The 20,909-nt window shown below is 43.4% G+C and overlaps 1 protein-coding gene across 1 annotated transcript in view; it reads right to left on the reverse strand.

The window, feature by feature from the left end:
• LOC115293538 (pikachurin-like) overlaps positions 1 to 16,196 on the reverse strand; it is a gene marked incomplete at its 3' end in the record, with an annotated part of 93,704 nt that extends 77,508 nt beyond the window's left edge. Inside the window, exon 1 of the mRNA XM_029941272.1 lies at positions 16,001 to 16,196. Coding sequence (XP_029797132.1) covers positions 16,001 to 16,097 — 97 coding nt within the window. The remainder of the gene's footprint in view (positions 1 to 16,000) is intronic.
• Positions 16,197 to 20,909: the final 4,713 nt, after the last annotated feature.

Below are 20,909 nucleotides of genomic sequence, written 5' to 3' on the forward strand. Positions count from 1 at the left end.
TACCTCAAAGGGATGTTAAAAGGAGTAAAAGTGTAATTATTTCTAAGCACTTGAAATAGTACTTAGCATGTAGTAAAGACACATGAATGTTGAAGCTCTTTAAAAATTCTGAAATAGTTTGCCAATCACTATGTTTTTTTACATTGGTGTGTCATTACACATGAATTGCTATCTTTTAAGGGAAAATAGAATGTATCTATATTTAAATTGTCCCCTTAACAGACTCTTTCAATTAACTAACCAATGCAACTTGGACTTGATAGGAGGGTTTCTATTGTAATTCTATGAAAATAGTTACTCTTGAGAACAACTTTTATTTTTTCTTTAAAACAAAGCTATTCTCATTATTTTCTAAAATATGAGCAGAATGAGGGTTCTAGTAAAGGCTCTGATCAATAATGCTTTCTACATATGTGTGTTTCAGATATAGTTACTTATTGCCTAATATCTATGTGAAATGGAAGATTTATTGATTGATAACTTGATTGTCTCAGGATTGTTTACAATCAGAGAAAGACCCCAATACCCATCTGAGGCTAAATGCTCTGGACTCGCTCTACCAGCCAACATACATTTTAAGCACTATACCAGTGCCATCTTTGTTGGTGTTTAGGAACTGAATGAAGCTATTTTCCAGAAAGCAATAAGCTTTCAGCAAAAAAGATAATGTTAACGATATTAATAATGAATAAAGACACCACAGAGGGAGCAAAGAAAAGAGAGCAGCAGGCCTGCTGACCTGTTACCACCTAAAGGCTTTGTGCCAACCAGAATTCCAGAAAAATATGGCCCTCAGCTTGTTTTGTAAATAAAGTTTTATTGAAACACAGTCATACACATTTATTTACATAATGTCTACGGCCATGTCTGCTTTACACTACCAGGCTGAATAGTTGTGATACAGACCCAATAAATAAAAATAAACTAAATATTTACTATCTGGCCCTTTACAGAAAGTTTTCTGACCTTGGTTCTTAAGGATCAGTTCTATTCTAGGCAGTGCTCTATATAGTATGGCTGTAACTGTATTTTTTAAAGATGTTCTGGAACTTTGCCATCATGGATTAATTCCTCAAGGTTATCCCCAACAATGACTAAGCCACTAATACTGTCTTATGACACAAATTTCTCCTCAATTTCCCCTTCAGGATGTCTCCTGGAAGGATTCACTTAAGAGCATGCTATGGAGATAATAGTTCTGATCCTGTACAAAGTTACTCTTTTCTCTGCCCTAACACCCCTGCCTATCTACCTGTGGGTCTCAGTGTCTTAGAAGATGGTGCCTCTCACAGATTCTATAGTATGGAGCTAACCACGAGGAGCCAAGAAGGTAGCTTGGGCCATGACTGAAAAGCAGGAGCAAGCTTTTCACAGGCCATTTCTTTCTCTGGACATGGCCTGAGCTGAGGGCTCATTACCTCTAAGCATATTAGCAACGACCACATTTGAAAGGAAAGAAGAGCTAGTCAGTAAAAACAGAATTGCACATAGGAGTCTCTACCTACCCCACGGTCACAGAGATCCTGGGTGTAGCAGACACTGCATTGGGCCACAGGTCAAAAGACAGGTCCTCATGCTCATTCTGCCACAAACTAGATGCATGAACTTAAGCAAGTGACTTATCTTCACTAGACCACACAGGGTTCAGACAGCTACCCATAAGGTCCCTTCTTGTGCTAAAATTCAGGGTTTCTATGATGCCAGCCTTAAGAGGCTATTCTCTTATTACCTGTGCTTGGTGTACAGCAAGTACTATATAAATGTTAGGAACTGTTATTGCTTTGTGAAAGCATGATGATCACCTTTAAATGTAAATGGGGATACCTAGAAGCAAATTCTAAATGGAGCATTCCCATAAGCAGTGAAGGCTCTAATTCCTATTGGTCTTCTCAGCACAAAGAGTACAAGGCCCCCAGGCCAGAAGTATCAAGAATGAATGCCCAACCCTGTAGCAGTCCTACCCCAGGGGCAAGGCAATTAGTGTGAATCCCCTGGCTCCTTCACTCTTCAGTTAGGACAACTCTGAACCATGTTCTGTACCAGTTCCTCCAGCTTCTCCCATGAGTTTAAGCTCTATTATCTGTAATGTAACCCATTTGCCAAGAAAACCTTCAGAGACTCCCTTCTCAGTGGACGGTTAGTCTCACTGCCCCACACTCCTGCTTTTTGGTTTTGGGTTTGTTCTGTTTACCTATCAAATAAACTATGTGTATTCAACTCTTGGTTTGTTACTGGGGAATCCAAACTAAGATAATGGGTGTAGCCTAATTAATTCTTTTCAGTTTGAATGATAAGGATTTCCAGTTCTACTAATCAGTAGAATATCAGACACCAGATATTTATAGCCAAGAAACCAGAAAAGAGTCTAAAAAGTACCAAAAGCCTAAAAACCAGCACAAACCTAAAAGAAGTGGGAAAAAGTCCAAGCTTCCCAAGGTCTTTTCCCTGGAGATCAAATTCACTGGAGTTATGAGGTTACTTTTGGTTCACAGTGCTGTTCTCAAGAAATGGAGAAGGACCTTCCCTTCATTTCATATGTGTTCTAGAAAGCTCTAGGTTCCTAGAATTTCTACTAGGAGTCGTGAATATCACTGTGATCATTTCTCAACACCACACATGGATGTTTAGGTTGGTCTCAATGTGCTCATTCTTATCCAAGAAGCCAGAAGATTTGGGCCCAGAAACCAAGCTCATCTCAAAAAGACCAAGGTTCCTGTTACTCTTGCCAGGAATCTACAGCAGGCATCCTTAAGCTAAATCAGACCAGACACAGAGAGTTCTGAATGCAAGGTAAATACAAATCAAAATGTTATGGTTCTGCCTAAGGAGGGAAATTGTAGAATTAGGGCATATATTACAAAGCTGTAGTACCAAAGGTATCAGCTAGGTCCAAGCAGGAAAAAGAATTTAATTAATTAAAAAAGATTTTAATTAAAAGACTACTTACAGAGATGTGAGCTGCTCTAAGGGACAGTAAAGACTATTGGTGGCAACCCAGACCCAGCCCTCCAGAAGTGTTGCCATTACGCCCAGGGCAGAAAGTGCAAGTGGAAGAAAACCAGGTTACTGGAGCCCCCAGGGTCAGCTCTTATGGAGGGGCAGGAGTAGTGGTTTTAGAGAAATGCAGTAGCAAAGCAGGGGGAAACAGGGAAGAAATACACTGGCTTCTCCTCCTGTCCCCCGCCCCCCCCCCCATCTCCTTCTGGTGCCTCCCATTAGCTGAACCCACAGGAAACAAAAGGCACAGCAATCTGAGTGAAGCCTTAAGGAGCTCCTCAGGAGAAGGGGCAGGGGCAGAGAAGAGAGGGAGTAAATGTGGGATGAGGAGATGGACAAAGTTGAAAAACCCAAGGGCATGTGGGTACAGAGCAGAATATGCTAGAACCTCAATCTCCATGGGTAAAACTTTGTAGTCATTTCATTTGTTTATTTAATACTCAGTTCACCGTTTCCATCCCTTTATTATGAAAATATTCAAAAATACAGAAAAGTGAGTTTTTGAGCCAACACATAGACACTCACCAATGGATTCCACCACTGACATTTTACTACTTGCTTTATCATGTGTGTAACCAACAATCTACCCTTCTCTCCACCCATCAGGGAATCTTATTTTTTATGTATTTCAAAGTAAATTTCGGACATCAGTAAGCTTCCCCCTAAATACTTCGGCAGTATATCATTTACTTAATTTTAATTGTTTAAATTTTAATTGTTTAATTTTAATTGTTACTACAGTGCAGCTTATTTTCAGCTCTTCTCTCTCTCCGTATATATCCCATATATATATATGGAAGTCAATCAACTGGTTGCTTTGGGTTGGGCTGCCCAGGGCCATTCATTTTCTCAGACAGGTTGGTCCTTACAAAACAAAGACTGGAAAAATCTTTGCAAACAATCTAGCTTTTGGTTGCTTTACTTTCCAGGGATTACAGAATTGATCTTCCTAAGCAGGCCAGGGTCAGCACAATAAAACTGAAGAAGAATGTTGAAGAACTTGAGCACTGTTTTCCTCCGACCTCACAGTCAGATCTCATTACGAGAGAAGGACTGGCTTTATCCCTTCTCCTGCAACCTGACCTTTTCAATCATACCGCGAATGCCATGCCCACACAGCCTCATTTTCCTTTGGTTTTAAAGACACGTGGGGGGAGGAGGGGAATTGAACACTAGACTGTTAACTCCTCCTCCCCCACTATCTGTTGATGTACCAGTAAATGGTATTACTGCTTTTGCCTCGCTTCTTAACCTCCAAGACATGATACAAAACAGATCTGAGGCAGCCCTGCATATTACTTCAAACTCTACCTGTTCTCCATGTATGGAAAATGACATATTTCACAGTCTGGACTCGATCAGACACCCCTTAAGAATCCACAGTTCCAATAGCCTTTGGCAGCACATCGGAAGGATTTAAATTACATACTGCTGCAGACTGGGTCCTGAGATATTTCCTTCTCTAAATCACACTGCAGTGTGGGTTTTCAAATGTCTGCTCAGGTTGAGCAAACGTGCTGGCACATGGAAGTGACACCTCTCTTGGATTGTGCTGGAGGGAGGAAATGACTTTGGGAGCTGGGAGCAGAATCAAATTAATCACACGATGTTCAAGGGTATTTGCCCACAACAAGGCCATCGCTTTCCATTCCATAGCTGCCTGGGGCAGGCCAACTGCATGCAAGACACTCCACCAGGCCATGGAGGGGACCCGTAGGTGAGGGTGTCATAGTGCTTCCCTTGACAGTGTTACGAATCAAATAGAAGGCATGAGTCAGGCACACCCATAACATAATACAAGGGAGAAGGGGAGAAAACAGAAATCGCTCCTGGCTGGGAAGGCACATGAAGACTTCACAGAACAGGGGGCAACTGAGCCATGCGCTGAAGGGTCATTGCATTTCCCTGGGCAGAGATGAGGAAAGGATATTTCCAAGGAGGCAGATTAGCATGTCAACGGGCTCATATTGGGAACCTGAAGAGGTAGTCTATAGAATAGCAAAGAATCTAGTTTGGCCGGAATACAGGTTGTGTATTCAGTGAGAAGACAGGAAAAGTAAATTGAAGCCATATTGTGACAGACCTTGGATGTTCAGCTTCAGAGTTCGGAAGGCAGCAGGGAGCCAGAAAAGAATATTAAACACAAGAGTGACAGGATTAGAACTGCATTTTAGGAAGATTCTTCTGGCAGAGAGCATGGTTGACTCAAAATGGGGAGAGAATAGATATCATAGAAACAGCATCTTTTATACTTATTCTCTTAATACCACGGTAAAGAAGGTAGCTAAGGAAACTTTTTGTTTATATTCTAACTGCAAATACCCTCTTTTTGGGTAAGGAGCCATATAGCTGATGTATGAAAATCTGTTACTACTACCATAGCTGTATTTAATTTTGATATATGATCTTTATTCCTTTGTCTTGGTTTTCTACAAAGCCCAAAATGGATGTTGGTTATTTTTATTAAACTCTAAGCTGCTTCCAGATCTTTCATCAATAACATGAACTTTATGATTAATCTAGATACCAACAGTCATCATTTAGCAATATAAACTCCGAGAATCTATAATATAAAATTAAGGAAATGAAATTATTTTCAATTCCATTTTCATAGGAGCCTAACTAAACTCAATTATACATTTGTGTCAATATTTGAGGCCACACCAAGTATGAAAAAGCTACCATCTCTGCCACTATGCAAACTCTATAACCCGTAATGAATCAAATTAATATGGACTAACTTTAGAGTGTAATTATGTACCAAATGTCTAAGTGCTTTCCTAGGTGCACTTCCAGAAATCATCTCATTTATTCATCACACAAAACCTTTGTGGCAGTTATTATGAGCCTTAAGTTTCAGACAGAAATCTAAAAAATAAAGAGATTAAATACTCTATCTGGAATCAGACAGCCATAAATTGTAAAACTAGGATTCAAACCCAGGTCTATTTACCGGATTCTCCTTATAATTCCTCGAAGCTGAAGGAGTGTGTGTTATGTGTGTGGATTGTAACCACAGGCCATCAATTAATTTAAAATAGCTATCAGAGGAATGCTTTTTTCAAGCTAATGGTTTATTTAACTACGCTAATTAGGAACTCTTACACTATCACAGAGGGGTTTAAGAAACCAACAGAAAGCCTTGAGACTTGAATAATAAACTTAGAGATACACCACATTGACAGTCTAGCAAACATCATTTGCCACTAAAGAAGATGACTAAACAGTATAGGAATGAAAAGCTTCAAGGCCAGGCTGAGTCCTCTAAGTGGTCCCTGAGACCCCAAAAGGGTCTTCTTTGGGACACTTCTGGGAGGATTCTGGAGCTATCCTCCAGCTATGACAGCTGTTTCTTGATTGTAAATAGCCTCTCAGTCATCATGTACTTTACAAAATGCACAACTAACCAGCCAGGAGTATGACTGATAGCAGTACCAGATCATTCTACACGGTGTCCTATGACACGCACAGAGCCTTTGCAAGTGAAGAGCGGCCAGTCTTGGTAAGTCTCCACCTGACTGCAGAGCTTCTCAGGCACATTGCGGGGATCATGCTCTTACCCATTAGCTACAGAAACACCTCTGGAATGCTGGGAAGCAACAAGGGCTGGGTGTTGGATGACCTAGGTGCATGTCCTGGCAGTGCCTACTTCTTCTTTGCTAAATCATCTGCTCTTGACTTCCCAGTAGAAATGATCAAATGAGATCATTTCAATGAAAGTGCTTTGAGAAGTGCAGTGGTTCAAACAAATGTATCAATTTATTTTTGTTGGGATCAGTCCACACCACCTTCATCCACATCAAAGCAGGCTGTGGTGTCTAAAAACTGATTTTTATATTTTAAGATGCATGTCTCACTGAATAAATTATCCTACCACGAATAGTCCTTTTTGTTATGGGACACAAATAGAAGGAGCTTCCAGAAAACTATAGGGAATCACTGGAGTTCTGGTTAATGTGCTTTAGAAATTTACTCTATTTAACCAACCAGATAGTTATTTTACTTTTTAAAAGGGATTAGTTTTGCTCTTTGTAAAATGGAGAAAATAAGTAGCAACAAATATATATATATTCACATAAACATATACACATTTTTGCATCCTATTGCAAACCAAGCTAAGTCAATTTGACTGCTTAGTTTTTAGGATCTTTTGTTAAATTATGATTGTTTCCAACACATATAGATAGATGATAGTCATCTGCTTTTTAACCAGGTTGCACACCACAGTGGATGTAAATTCTAGGCCAAGTTCTGCCATGTACACAAATATTCATTGGCAAGAGGTCACAAAAATTCTCACAAACTTTACTCTTTCAACATCCCTTGTCTGTGGCTTTAGAAACTCCAAAGCACTGCATCAGGAACTACCCACCACATCTGGTCACTTCCTTCCTGTGTATGCAGCCAAACTGTATTTCCCAGCCTCCTAACAGTTAGGCTGGGGCATGTGACCATGTTCTGGCCTGCCACAGAAAAATCTCTCACAGGGGTCTTCCTTCTCTTTACCTTCCATGATGCCTTGGAAGCCCATCTAAAGACGATGGTATTACAAGACGAAAGATGCAGGGAAAGAATGACTCAGGTTTCTAAGTCATCACTTGGAGGAGAGCAGTGCAGGAGAGCTTGCCCAATAAGGAACATTAATAAATTTTGTGTCAAGCCACTGAGATTTGGGGCTGTTACAGCAGCAAGCACCTTGCTGAGGCAGGTACATCAATATTCTAACAGCAGCATCAGCAAATTATCTAGGGGGAACAGGTGAATGAGTTTACTGTTAAGTGAGCAAAATCTAGGACTGAATGAAGCTTGAGTCCAACTCCAAAGCGGCTGGACTGTTGGGTTCACTGCTTCTTATTCTTCTTCGTGCAAAAAGAGAGAGACATGTATGATCTTTCTAGCTATTCAGATATTTCACCAAAGAAAACATTATTTCTAACCTAATTTATGCTAGTTAACAAAGCATCTAGGTTGGATTTTTGCCAACACCTATTTTCATGTATTTCCCAAGCGACTTTTGAGAGTGAACTTTATAGCAAAGTTCAAGTGGTAACTCACTAGCCCTAGGGTGTGGATTTTTGGCTAGCAAGAGATTAAGTTCAAAATATTTAACCACTGGTACAACTCAGTCACTGGGAGATTAGAATAGATGTAAAGTCATGGGGCACCTGGGTGGCTCAGTCGGTTAAGCATCCGACTTCGGCTCAGGTCATGATCTCACGTTCATGGGTTCCAGCCCCATGTTGGGCTCTGTGCTGACAGCTCAGAGACCGGAGCCTGCTTCAGATTCTGTACCTCCCTCTCTCTCTGACCCTCCTCTGCTTGCGCTGTGTCTCTCTGTCTCTCAAAAATAAATTAAAAAACATAAAAAATTTTAAAATAAAAAAAATAAAATAGATGTAAAGTCTTATTCAGGAGTGGTATCTTCCACGCTGGATTACTTCATGCGTTAATGAAGCACCCTTAGGATAGAGATTAAAGTAATTCACACAATGACTGTTTATACTGAAGTATTTTAAAAATAAATTACAAACAATATAACAAGCATCTAATTCACAGCCATCATCCATTTTATTTATTTCTCTGCTCATTCTAAGAATTACAAGCAAAGGATCATGGGGCCTATTCCTAAGTGTAAAATTAGATCAATAAAATGAGCCATCTGTCCAAGGAAGGCTCTACACTCAGGTTGTATTTAAGTATTATGTTTCCAATTGCCCAGATGTTACAGAAAAGTGCCTGCTGATACAACTCCTTTTGCACAATGTAAACCATTAACTGGCTAATATAAACTTATTGTGCCAAGAAAAATAAATAGCATTAACTTTGCATTAAATCTGATTCGGGATCTTGGGTGCCCTGTCAGCAAACATGAGTGTTAAGATTTAAATTGCTCCGGATTTGCAGAGTCAGAAGAAGAAAGAATCTTCAAGTGTCTTCAGGGCAGTGGGGAGAAAGAGACTGGAAATGAGATGGAAGCTTCAGAAAGTAGATCTTTGGTTGGTCTGGTTGGTAAGGTAATAGTAATTACTATGATTATTGTTGAATGATAATGTCCTAGCTTTGTGTAGTACTTCAGCTCCTTCAAAGCACTAGTCTGTTTTATTTCCTTAGATTCTTAAAATAAGCTGGTGAGGTTATCTGAGGTTATAGGGGTTGCACAGCCGAGGAAACACAAGAATCATTAATAGGAAAAGAAGAGCCACTGGAACCCAACCTCTAACATTCCATGTCATTGAGCGGCGCATCAATTACTCCAATCTACTGATCAATGAGCAAACCTGAACCATTTCTTAGCTCTCCAGCTTCACGGAGATTTTCTCTGCTCCCAGTCACTTATCAGTCTGGCTAATTCTCTTCTAGGAACAGCTGCTCGCCCAGCACCCTCACACCCTGCAAAACCTCCCCAAGACAATTACCAGGCAAAAATTGTCCTCCACCCTTGGCGTTACTGTTTCTCAAAGGAATCCATTCAAGCAAGACCACAAACCTGGCAGCCACATTTTCTAAACCAAAAGTCAAGGCAGGTAGTTGGCAGGAGAGTCGTTCTGATTTGCCAGTTAATTTACCTGAAAAATTTTACAACTCAGTACAAATTAAATCACATGTAATCAATCATACATTAATATATATGGAAAAAGAACACAAAATCATAAGTGTCTGTGTTTACTGCCGTTCCCAGAACATATTCTTTCAGTCACACATATTCATTCAGTTTTGTTTTCCCTCTGTCCAGATTAAACAATCCCAGTTTCATAAATAACACCTTCAGCCTCAGGCTTCTATGGCTTTTAAACGCTTGGGTACACATCTCACCAGAAGGATTGCATCCTTCTAGCAACCTTAATGTCAGGTTCTTCCCTCATCTTATTTTTACAGATGAGAAAAACTGAGGCTTCCCGAGCTAATGTAACTTGCCTTACATCATCAAGTAACTAACAAAAAACTAAAAAAAATTTGGGGTCAGAACTTGAACCCAAATTTGCCAAATAGTAAAGTCTGTGCTCTCACCCCAGGAGGAGGCGGCTTTGGAGGCTGAAAGAACAGGTGCAGGGTGGTGGGTGGGAGGGTAGAGCAGGTCTGAGGAAAATGGGGGCCTGAGGGGCTAGTTATACACGGTTCCACGTGGCTTCTTGCTCATGCTCCCTCCTTCGTGCAGCCATCTCTCAATGAATGGGCTGGGGGCTGAGAGTGGGAAAGGTGAGGATTTGCCCAGTAGAGATGTTGCTCAGCTGTCTTCTGAAGACCAGAAGTCCCAAATCCAAGCTTCAGGAGACCTGTGGGGTCTAAGGTTACAATACAGACCCAGCGCGATGACTTGCTGCTGCCAATCACACATGATGGGTGAACAAAGGAAGGGAGACTGTCAGGTCCTGCAGAATATCTGGGGAGCAGGTGTGGAGGACCGGGAGGCGGAGAGGAGCTAAACTCTCCTTTGTCAGGTCTCAGATGGGACCTGCAAATCACCTCAAGTCACCTGAGGTCCTTGTTAAACAGGCTGACGCCTGTGAGGCACTCCAAGAATTCTCACCCACATGGAAGTTCCGGAAACACTGGCCTGAGATCCGCAGAGGTCAGACCTGCTCTGAGCCGGCTCTGAAAAGTGCATCCTCTGCTGACAGTGATTTGACTTGACTTTCACCTGCGTCCCCTGTTCCCCCATCCCCACCCCCAATCCCATGAGATGGTGGGGGCAAGTAGTGTCTAGGAGGCAAATGTCTTGCAGCTCATTTCAAGAAGTTGAAGCCACACACTGAGGTCTTTCTTTAAAATGGGAGTGGAATCAAAGATAGGTTTGCGGATTTCCACCACCCACTGCCATTTAGGTACCTCTTTCCCTTTTCCCTTTTTCTATCCCTGAAACAGCAGGTATACTTCCCATAGCTGCAGCTTGACATGTTGTGACCCAAATAAGTGGCAGGGGTCCTGACCAGCTCAAAAATATTCTGTTGCGATCATGACATCACAGCATTCATTTAGTCGATTGGGAGAAACTAGTCCTGCTTACTGAGTGACTGTGGCAGGAAGACTCAGGACATCCACACGACAGCCCAGTGGATGCACAGGTCCCACTATGGCCTCAGACGCCCAGTCCCTGTCTTCCCAAAATCTAGTTCTGCGTCACTGGACCCATTCTGGGCTAGACCGATGGACAGCTACTCCCAAAAGATTTCTAGGGTTATTAAAGCCCTGGGCTCAGGGTAAGAAACAAAAAGCAAAAACAAAAAACACCACTCAGTTTCTTTCTGGCCAAGTCACTCTCCCATGAGAAAGAATTCTGAGAAACAAGTACTGCCACACGTTAGAGGACATTTACCCCTGACCTTGACCTCTCTGTCCCTTAACCTCACAGAGACTCAAAGAAGAGACTGACATGCAGGGGTTTCTTTTAGGGATTAGATATGATGTGGAAAGAAATAAGAGGGTAGGAGGGCTAATGAAATGAAAGAGCCGAGGAAAGTATTTCTGCTACATTGCCTGGACTGCATGGATGCTGGTAGTTAGGTGCTGGGGATACACACACACACACACACACACACACACACACATGTATATACGTGTGTGTGTGTGTGTGTATGTATGTATATATATATATATATATATATATATATATATATACACACAGCATTTATGAGGGGAATTCATATGTGGCCTTTATGAGCTCCAGTTTTCCTCCGGAAGCAAGACAATCTGGATAGCATTGTAATGAAATACTTTGGCTTACAAAGAGAGAAGGAGGAACATATAGAAAACATGAGTCCCTGCAAAATACATGCTTTAGGAAGAGCACTTGCATGAGAGCCGTGAGGACATACCCTGTCTCTCGTGATTAGCAGGCTGTACAGGTTGCGGGGGGGGGGGGGGGGGGAGACCTGGATGACCCATGACCCCCTAGCCACTGGGCCTCACACTAGCGGCGGCAGAAACCACCTAGAGGCGCATGTATTCTCCACCATCGACGAACAAGGTACATTGCCCATGTGCTAACTCTGCTCTTCCAGACTTGTGATTTTTCTCTCCAAGTTTCTTTGAACCTCCCTGGTAGTCTGATTTTACAGGTAAGGAAATGCTGAGGAAGCAGAAAGGAAAAGATTAGAGATCTGCATCTCCTTAAGGATGGTTGTGGAAGCCCCAGCTTTCCTAGGGAAGACCTTGAATTCTCAACTCTGACCTGACCTTGTCTCACTGACCCTGGGACCTCAAGCAAACTGCAAAGACAGGAGGAAGGGCAGGACAGGGCCCTTGTGCAGGCCTCCAGACCCTGTCTCTGTGCCAGAGACTTAATTAACACCGTGAGTTACCAATCAGCCAATGGGAACGTGTGTGGCCAGTCTGCCAATGGGAACACGTGTGAGGGTTGATGTGGGCTGGTTCTAGCACATGTGTCTGAATTTCCCTTTCCCATCTTCCTGCTCCCCATCAGAAACCCAACAGTCTTTCCCATACTTCCTGGTGAGACTCTGGATAAGGGAGAAGTACCCACTCCAGAGGGCCGGGGTACTGGTTCCGGGTCAGCCTCTGATGTGAGGCTCTTAATCACTTTCAGTCCAGTTATTAAATGAGGGCTTTTCACTTCCTTCCAGGTCTAGGATTCTAATTTAGTATCTAAAAAGGAATGAAAGATATGCTATGTTCCCATGCCACCAAGACCGGAGGAGACGACAGTGTCCTGTACCCTACCTATCTTCAGGAGCCTCTGTTTTCTATCTCCAGGTGCTCGGATGGCTCCTCTGGCCCTCACAAGACTTAGCACCCAGGAGTTCAACAAGACAAAGGAAGTGGTTCATCACCCTGCAGGACTACACCCCCTGATTCTGGCACATGAGCTCAGGAGACAATGGCTTCCAGGACTCCATCTCAGTACACCATTCACGCTGTTATCTTTGAAGGCCGGGGCATGATCCCATGTACAAACGTTCAACAGCATTTAAGAGATTCCCCACACACAGCTGCAGGGATAACGCCCTCCATCCGGTTCTGTCCACGGGAGCTCCCGGTTCAGCCAGGAGGAAGACGCCCCCCGAGACAGGCTGCGTACCCCTGCTGACAGGACTGCTAAGGACTCCTGTGTCTGGTCTGAGTACACAGCCTGAATCCCGTTCCACCACTTACTAGTTGTGTGACCTTGGAAGAGCTATTTAATTTCTCTATGCCACAATTTCATTTTCAGTTAAACAGAGGTAATAATAGTACCCGTCTCACAGAGCTATTGGGTTGATTAAATATCAGCATGTGCCAAGTTCTTAGAACAGTATAGCAAGCACTTCATTAGAGGTAGTTATTATTATTTAATTTGGCTTAACGTAAAAGCCGTCCTTTCTTGTTAGTCTCCGCAAATGCAGAGGATTCTTTATTAATGCTCAGTGACAGCAGATGGGCTACCTTGGGGTCGAGGGAAAGGTCACCTATGTCCGACTCAAATTAAACTCATAATTAAAGCTGCTACTTATTTATTTGGGGTTTTTTTCCCCACTAGAGGTAGGTGGGGATAGGGAATTTTCAGATTGATTTTGAATCCAAGACTTCTCCACCAAAGCTACTCTTGTCAAAAGTAGATTTAGGAGCATTAGGCAACATACAGGGTCATCTAAAGAAAACAGGATTGGAGGCGCCTGGGTGGCTCAGTCAGTTGAGCATCTGACCCTTGACTTAGGATCAGGTCATAATCGCAGGGTTGTGGGATCGACTCCACTCAGCGGGGAGCCTGTTTAGGATTCTTTCTCTCTCCTTCTGCCCCTCTCCCTGGTTTGCTCTCTGTCTCTCTCTCTCCTCTCTCTCTCCCAAATAAAAAACTAATAATAAAAACAAAAACAAGAAACCAGGACTGCTCCAGTACATCTCCATGGTAGCCACACTACCTTCAAAGTACTGCTCACAAACCAATTTCTATTGAGGAAACAAGGTACAAAGGAACTCCTGTATGGATTCTAGCAGGATTTGCTGGTGTCTGGGGAAGATTATAAATTAGCTGACTGCTGTTCACATCAGAGCCAAGCAGGGCACATTCAGTTTTTAATCTGCACCAATTTTCCGGATCAAAAACTAGTCTTTCCAAGGGATGTAAATGAGTCTGGGAGAAAAATTTCCCCTGCAATTTATGAAGTAGCTGTCATTTTAATCTGAGCAGCTTTCCAACCTGAAAGCCAGTGTCTGGATAAAATTATAAAGTAATGAAAAGCTCTTCGAGGCTAAACCTAGTCCATACACCCCTTCTACCTCAAATTTGGTATATTTAATATGCCAAAATATTTAAAAGGTAGAGTTTCCACTATCAAAACCCTATCCATGCTTCAAATAAAACCAAAGAGGCCAAGATAGCATGTTCATGGCATGAATATCAGAATGAGATCCTAGATGAACTAGGTAGAAAACATTTTTAGGAGGCAAACTACAAAAAATAAGAAAGGAAATATGGTGAACCATATTTCCAGTTTTATACAGTAGACTTTTATGAAATGCTTTTCTAAAAATTCTGCTTAAATGGATTGAAATCTATCCTTAAAAGAACATTCCATACATTGCTTAAGCTTAAGAACTACAGACGTAACTATGCATCATTCAAAAATTGTGACTAGATGGTTTTATGTGAATAAATCCACAGGATACAATTGATCATGATGTGGTTATCGTAACAAGGAAAGTTAGAAAGAAGCCCCTTGATTGACATCCTTGAAGATGTGTGCATGTAAGAAGTGAAATAATTTCATATAATATTATCTTGGACTGCTGCTATTATCTCCAAAATGAATTGAACAGCGACTATAGAATAGCTCATAATTTAACTGTGTTGAAGATTAGGATAATGACTCTAAATTTCAAGGCAGGTAACAAAGCACAGGTGATAATAGATTCAGCTTGAAGAGTGAGTGTATCAGAGCTGAAAGACAACAAGTCATATTTCCAAATGGAAAGATCCTTGAGCAGTGAAAATATTTAAGAAGCCATATGGGAACCCACCAAGACTATTTTCTTTGCCCTCTGATAAATTTCCCCGGTTGGTCTCTTTCTTATAGAAACGTTATTTGTGAAGACAAACTGCACTTTCTGCAGAGTTTTGCAGACTGAATTCAAATAAACTTATATTGTTTTCCATTGTTCATAAAATGTAATTAATCCCATAAGACAACTTTGCTTACAAAGTAAATTTAAAAAAAAAAACAACCTCAAAACCAGAAAAACACAGATTTTTCAGAATTCTAAATATAGTCTCAGCAAAGAAGAATAAAAATCGTTATTTGGGAAACAATGTTTAGAACTTTATTGCTTAGGATGTTGTATTTTGATAATCTCACAACACACCCCAAGTCAAAGTAGACAAAAAGAGACGACGAACTTTTTACCTCTATAACTAGAGGAAATGCAAGTTACCGTGTTTCCAGATCTCTACAATTCTTTGTAATACTCTACAACACCATACATCTTTGTTTAAATTGCTGAGCAAAGACAGGCGTTCAAAACATGTTAAAATTAACCCATTGGGCACCGCTTTCTGAGAAAATGGCCCCAGAGAGGGAAGCATCCTTAAAAGCAGAGGCGACATCCCTACATAGTGCCAGGGAAGGACCAGAGATGGGCATAGGGAACTCCAGGCAAATCTTCAGACACTTAACAGGAAATGGCCGGGCCCTGGGCAATATGAATTCAATAAAGATGTTTAGAGACACAGGAGGAGCTGTTTGACTTCTGCACAGTTGCAGTCCTCTGTAATTGAGACAGCATGGTCGCTGTCCTTACTCTCAGCTCTCTGTGGTCAAATACGGAGCCCTCCACCTCTACTGTGTCTGGAAAATTGATCATCCCTTTAACAAACAAATCCCTGGAACCGCCTGAGCTGGGGAAAAAGCGAGGTTCGCATCTTTCCTCAGCTCTGGGCAGAGATGGACCCAGTGGAACCGCCGCTGGTCAGAGGAGAGAGGGGCGGCGCGTTGCCCGCTTTGCGTCCGGGCGGGGACCGAGACCCGGACGCTCCGGGCGTGGTGTCCCCCGAGCGCGCAGAGTGCGTTACCTGATTTTCGGAGAGCTGTTCGGAGCGACACTGCGCTGGGTCCGAGGCTGGAAGCCAGGAGCAAGAGCCGGAGCAAGACGCCTCGGATTAAATCCATTTCACCGCGGGCGCCTGCAAAGTTTCACCAAGTCCCGGACGCACAGAGAAAGGGCGTCTCCTGGGGGACCTGGGGGAAGGTGGGCCCCGTGGATTCCCCTCACCCTGGTGAGGTGGTGCAGGGCTGAGGGAGCTGGTCCAGGAACGACGGAGGAGTCCGAGGAGACCGGACCGCAGCTGGGAGGTCGGCGTGCAGGAGTGAAGTCGGCTGCGAGCCGCAGGGCTGTTCCGGGGAGGGGGGCGGGGGCGGCGAAGGAAGCCGACGGGGAGGGACCGGCTGGCCGGGAGAGGGGGGTATGCTCGACCCGCCCGGGGATGGAATTACAATCGAGTGGAAGTGAGAGGGGCAGGCCCTGAGACAATTTACTCTTCGCCCACCTCTGGGGCAGACAGCCCGCCCCTCGTCCTCTAGCGACCCCCTGCTCAGCCCCTTCCTGCTGGTGACCTAGATCGGGGCGCTAAGAGGGGCCGACTTCAACCACTAGAGTCGCAGGGCAAGCTTTAGGTGACTGTGAGCCCAGGACTCTCTGCTGTGGTTCAGACCCTGAAATCATGCGGCGCTTCCCCCTCCCCTGGCTGTACCCTCCTCCTGTTGCGCCCCTCTACGTCACTTGCACCCAGCTTGGGGACTTTCCCCAACACCTCCAAAGGTTACTCTGGTCTGACCAGCGCACTTGGGGGGAGGTCTGTCGGCGATTTGCAAGTGGGGAGGATAAGAAAAGGGGGGCGGGGCCGGCCGAGTCTAGGACGCTAAGAAGATAAACGGGATTTAAGGCGCGCAGATGGAGAGCGGAGGCCAGGCCACTCCGCTGGAAACGCCGGGTGGAGATTAGGGCCCAGCGCAGGGGAGCGGGGTCGCCTCCCAGCAGAGGATAGCAACTTGAGACCCTCTAGGGGAATAGATGAAAGTCCAGGTTAAGCCTGGCGTCGGGCGTGAGGGATCCTAGCTCAAGCCCCCTGGTGGACGGAGAAGACCCGACTGGGAGACAGGCACCCGCCCGCTGGGCTGGGGTTGAGGGCCTGCGCGCGGTCCTGGCCACTGATTCCGCGGGATCTGGATTCCGGGGTCTGCTCCCTTCTCTGGATTTGCTGCCCTCAAACTCAGTAAAATACTTGGCGCTGCGAGAGGGGAGACCCCGAGACTCCAGTCAAATTACACACTGGCGTGCTGATCTTCAAGCCAGAGACAAGAGAAAGCAGATAAAATAAATAAACCAAGAAAACACAGTCTTCGCCAGTTCCTGGGGAAAGATCAAAGGCCTTAGGAAGTGCCCCGCAGAGGGAAAAAGCGGCTGCTGGCCGGGAGGACCTTGCACCCGCTCCACCAAGCAGCCCTGCTGAGGCTCCTGGCCCTTCATGGTTTAACCTAGGTTTAGGAGAGCCCAAGGAAGGAGGTTGATAGCTGATAGCTATCAGCTGATAACTGAGAGCTGCTAGCTCTCCCCGCCCCCCAAGGATTTCTCCTCCTCTTTTTAGGAATGAATATCCCATGGCTAGAGAGTTTGTAATGAGCCCAATCTTGTTTGTTTGCCAAGCTTGAGGATATGTTCCCTTACACGCTCGTGTTCTCTGTCCTGCGACAGCCCATATAAATTCAAGTCCATTCTGACTTTAGTATTTGCAAGTCTTAGCTGTGACACCTGAGCTTGTCCTTTTACACAGAGCTGGAGTAGAAAAGTCGAACGACTGTGCTCTTCACTTCCAAGGTGATAACAATGCCTGTTTCGAAGCCAAGCAATGCGACTGCCCCCAGCACTGCTAGTCTCAAAAGTAGCAGAATCAAAAGTAGACCCTTGGGGTTGTCAGAGGTTATCCAGGCTCTGCCTCCATTCCATGAAGAAATCTGCTTTCAGCTTCATCAGCAGGTCATTCACCTGGGTTTAAACTCCACCTGGGACAGAGAGAGCCTACCTCACCACCGCCCCTAGAGTTGTCGGATAGTTTTCTTTATGAGAAAGTGATATCAGACCTAGGGTGGTACCAGGAACCAAGCAAGTGTTTCCAGGAAGACAGCTTCCATGTTGGTTCTGCTCTTTCCCACTTAAAAATAATTCTCCCTGATGTAAAAATTGGAAGTAATACTAACCACTAAATGGCTAACATTTGTATAATACCTACTATGTAACAGACCCTCAATGAAGTGCTTTATAATCCCAATAATAACCACGCCAGGTAAGTAGTGTTACTAGTGTGATCCCACTTGACAGATAAGGAAACTAAAGCATGAAAAACTTAAGAAACTTTCTCAAAATCATGCAGCTACCAAGAAACAGAGCTTCAGTTGAATCCGGGTAGTCTAGTCCCAGAGTCCAGGCTTCTAAGGAGACAGAGAGGGAGCAGACAGAGAAGTAGACCAAGAATCACAAGCTCTTGGTGTTTAATCTAAGCTCCGCCCACAGTGTACCTCTGTAAAATGAAGGGGCTGGATGAAGTCGTTGCTAACTTCCACATGTTGCTTTGTCTGATAAAGACATCTGATGAACAGGAACATCTAATCCAAGCCATTTTTGCTCTGAATGTGTCTTTTAAAAGACTTGAACAAACTGTCCATTACAAATTTTGCAAGCCCAAGTTTCACCCCTCTTGCATACCTCCGACCTATGCCCATATCAGCTCCTCATCCCCAGGCATGGGCTCCTTTCCGTCTTTTGCAGATGGCCACCGGTGATTGGGAAGCTGGCTTGGTGTCTTCAGAGTCCCCACTTGTTTCTTCCTTGTGGGATTACCTTCAATTATATTATTATATTTTACTTTTGAGTGCCTCCAAATGGTTTGGATCCTTGGGCCTTTGAGATAAGAACTTGCTTCTTAAGATCAGCTTGTTACAAATCTAGGGAACACTTTAGAATGAACTTATTTCCGGGGCGCCTGGGTGGCTCAGTCGGTTAAGCGTCCGATTTCGGTTCAGGTCATAATCTTATGGTCCATGGGTTCAAGCTCTGCGTCGGGCTCTGTGCTGACAGCTAGCTCAGAGCCTGAAGTCTGCTTCTGATTCTGTGTCTCCCTCTTTCTGTGACCTTCCCCCTGCTCACGCTGTCTCTCTCAAAACATTAAAAAAAAATGAACTTATTTACATCCTATGAGAAGGAAATCACATCCACCAAGGTCCCATCTCCTTCCAGTTTGACAACCAGTATATGACATTTATAAATCTGATGAAAGATAAATGGTCACTTTGCCTTTCACTTCCTTCCTGCTTTCTGGGAGGAGAGGAACTAGAGAGGGAGGGCAAAGAGGCTTTGAATGTTTCATTTTTAAAAATCTGTTCAAATTCGCCAGAGGTTTAAACTCAATTAATAAGGTCACCAGCAGAGGAGTGACCTGCCTGCTTTGCTCAATATCATGGAGAAGAGTCTGACCTTTGCTCCACAGAATGGATTCAGAGGGTGTGTTGATGAAACAAAAGGCAAACTTACCAATGACAGAATGTTGAGGGAGTCCTTACACGGGATTCAGGAAAAGCCAGCAGACAAGATTTAACTTTTGATTTAATTCATTTTTTTGAAGTGGTTGTATGTATGTATAAAATTTGAAATATGCATCAGGCAGAGTGTATAGTGAAAAATAAGTTTCCTTTCACCCCCCCCTCCCAGAAGCAACCACTATTGCGGGTTTCTTGTGCATCCTTCCAGACACACTCTATGAACGTACAAGCACACGCATATACTTGACACAAACAGGAGCAATTGTACATGCTTTGTAACCCGAAAATCCACCCAAATCAGTGGATAGAGATCTGCCTCCCTCTTACTGACTGCTGAATAATACTCTGTTTCGTGACATACACTGTATTTGTTCTCTCTGCATTGTTTCCTATAGCTTTATTATAGACCACACTGCAGTGAATGACCTTGAATAACAGTTTGCACATATTATAATAGACTTTAGGGCACATTTCTAGACTAGTCCTTGCTCAGCAGAAGGGTAAATGCCTTTTCATCTTGACCATTTGGCCAAATGCCACCCTAGGAGAATATACACATTTACACCCCCACAAGGGATATATAAGCCTATTTCCACAAACTCTTATTAACACAGTATCTTGTCAAACAAGAGCTGTATAGTACTTACATGTATATTACATATATGTAGCATGTTGTATGTTTTAATCATCACTCAACATGTAAAGTACACAAATAACAAGCATACCAATGAATGATAGCCAAGTAAGCACACTTGTCTAACTACCACCAGATCGAGAGTGAATAAACTATCAGCACTTCCAGTAATCTGTCCTCATGCTTCCTCTCCAGATGTATATGGTCTTCCCGAATGATGAGAAGAGTTCAGACCTCCCATTTAAATATACAAATGAAAATTAAAGTTTCACAAATAAAATACACACATAAAAATAGATCAGTGGAAAATGTAAGCATTCCTCATTCTCAATATGAAATAAGCATTAATCGAGATTTGATCCCACTATGTGTAAAGCTCTGTACAGAGAACAGAAAGACAATAGGAAGGAAAATACAACAATGTCTTCTGAACTCAAAAAGACAGTTGAGAGAAGAGAGTTGCATAGCCAACTTCTCCGCAAAGCAGAAGAGACACTAGATAAGAGTGCCAACAACATGTGTGACAAGGGAAGAAAACACTGTATTACAAGCGATAACCTATGTAGCAATACACTATAAAATATAGCCATCGACCTCATGAATGTTCTTCCTTTTTTAAGTTTATTTATCTATTTTGAGACAGACAGAGATAACACGAGCAGAGGAGGGACAGAAACAGAGGGAGAGGGAGAATCCCAAGTAGGCTCTGCGCTATCAGCACAAAGCCCCAGAGCCCAATGTGGGGCTTGAATGTC

Source organism: Suricata suricatta, chromosome 6, assembly GCF_006229205.1.
Source record: "Suricata suricatta isolate VVHF042 chromosome 6, meerkat_22Aug2017_6uvM2_HiC, whole genome shotgun sequence".
NCBI lineage: Eukaryota > Metazoa > Chordata > Mammalia > Carnivora > Herpestidae > Suricata > Suricata suricatta.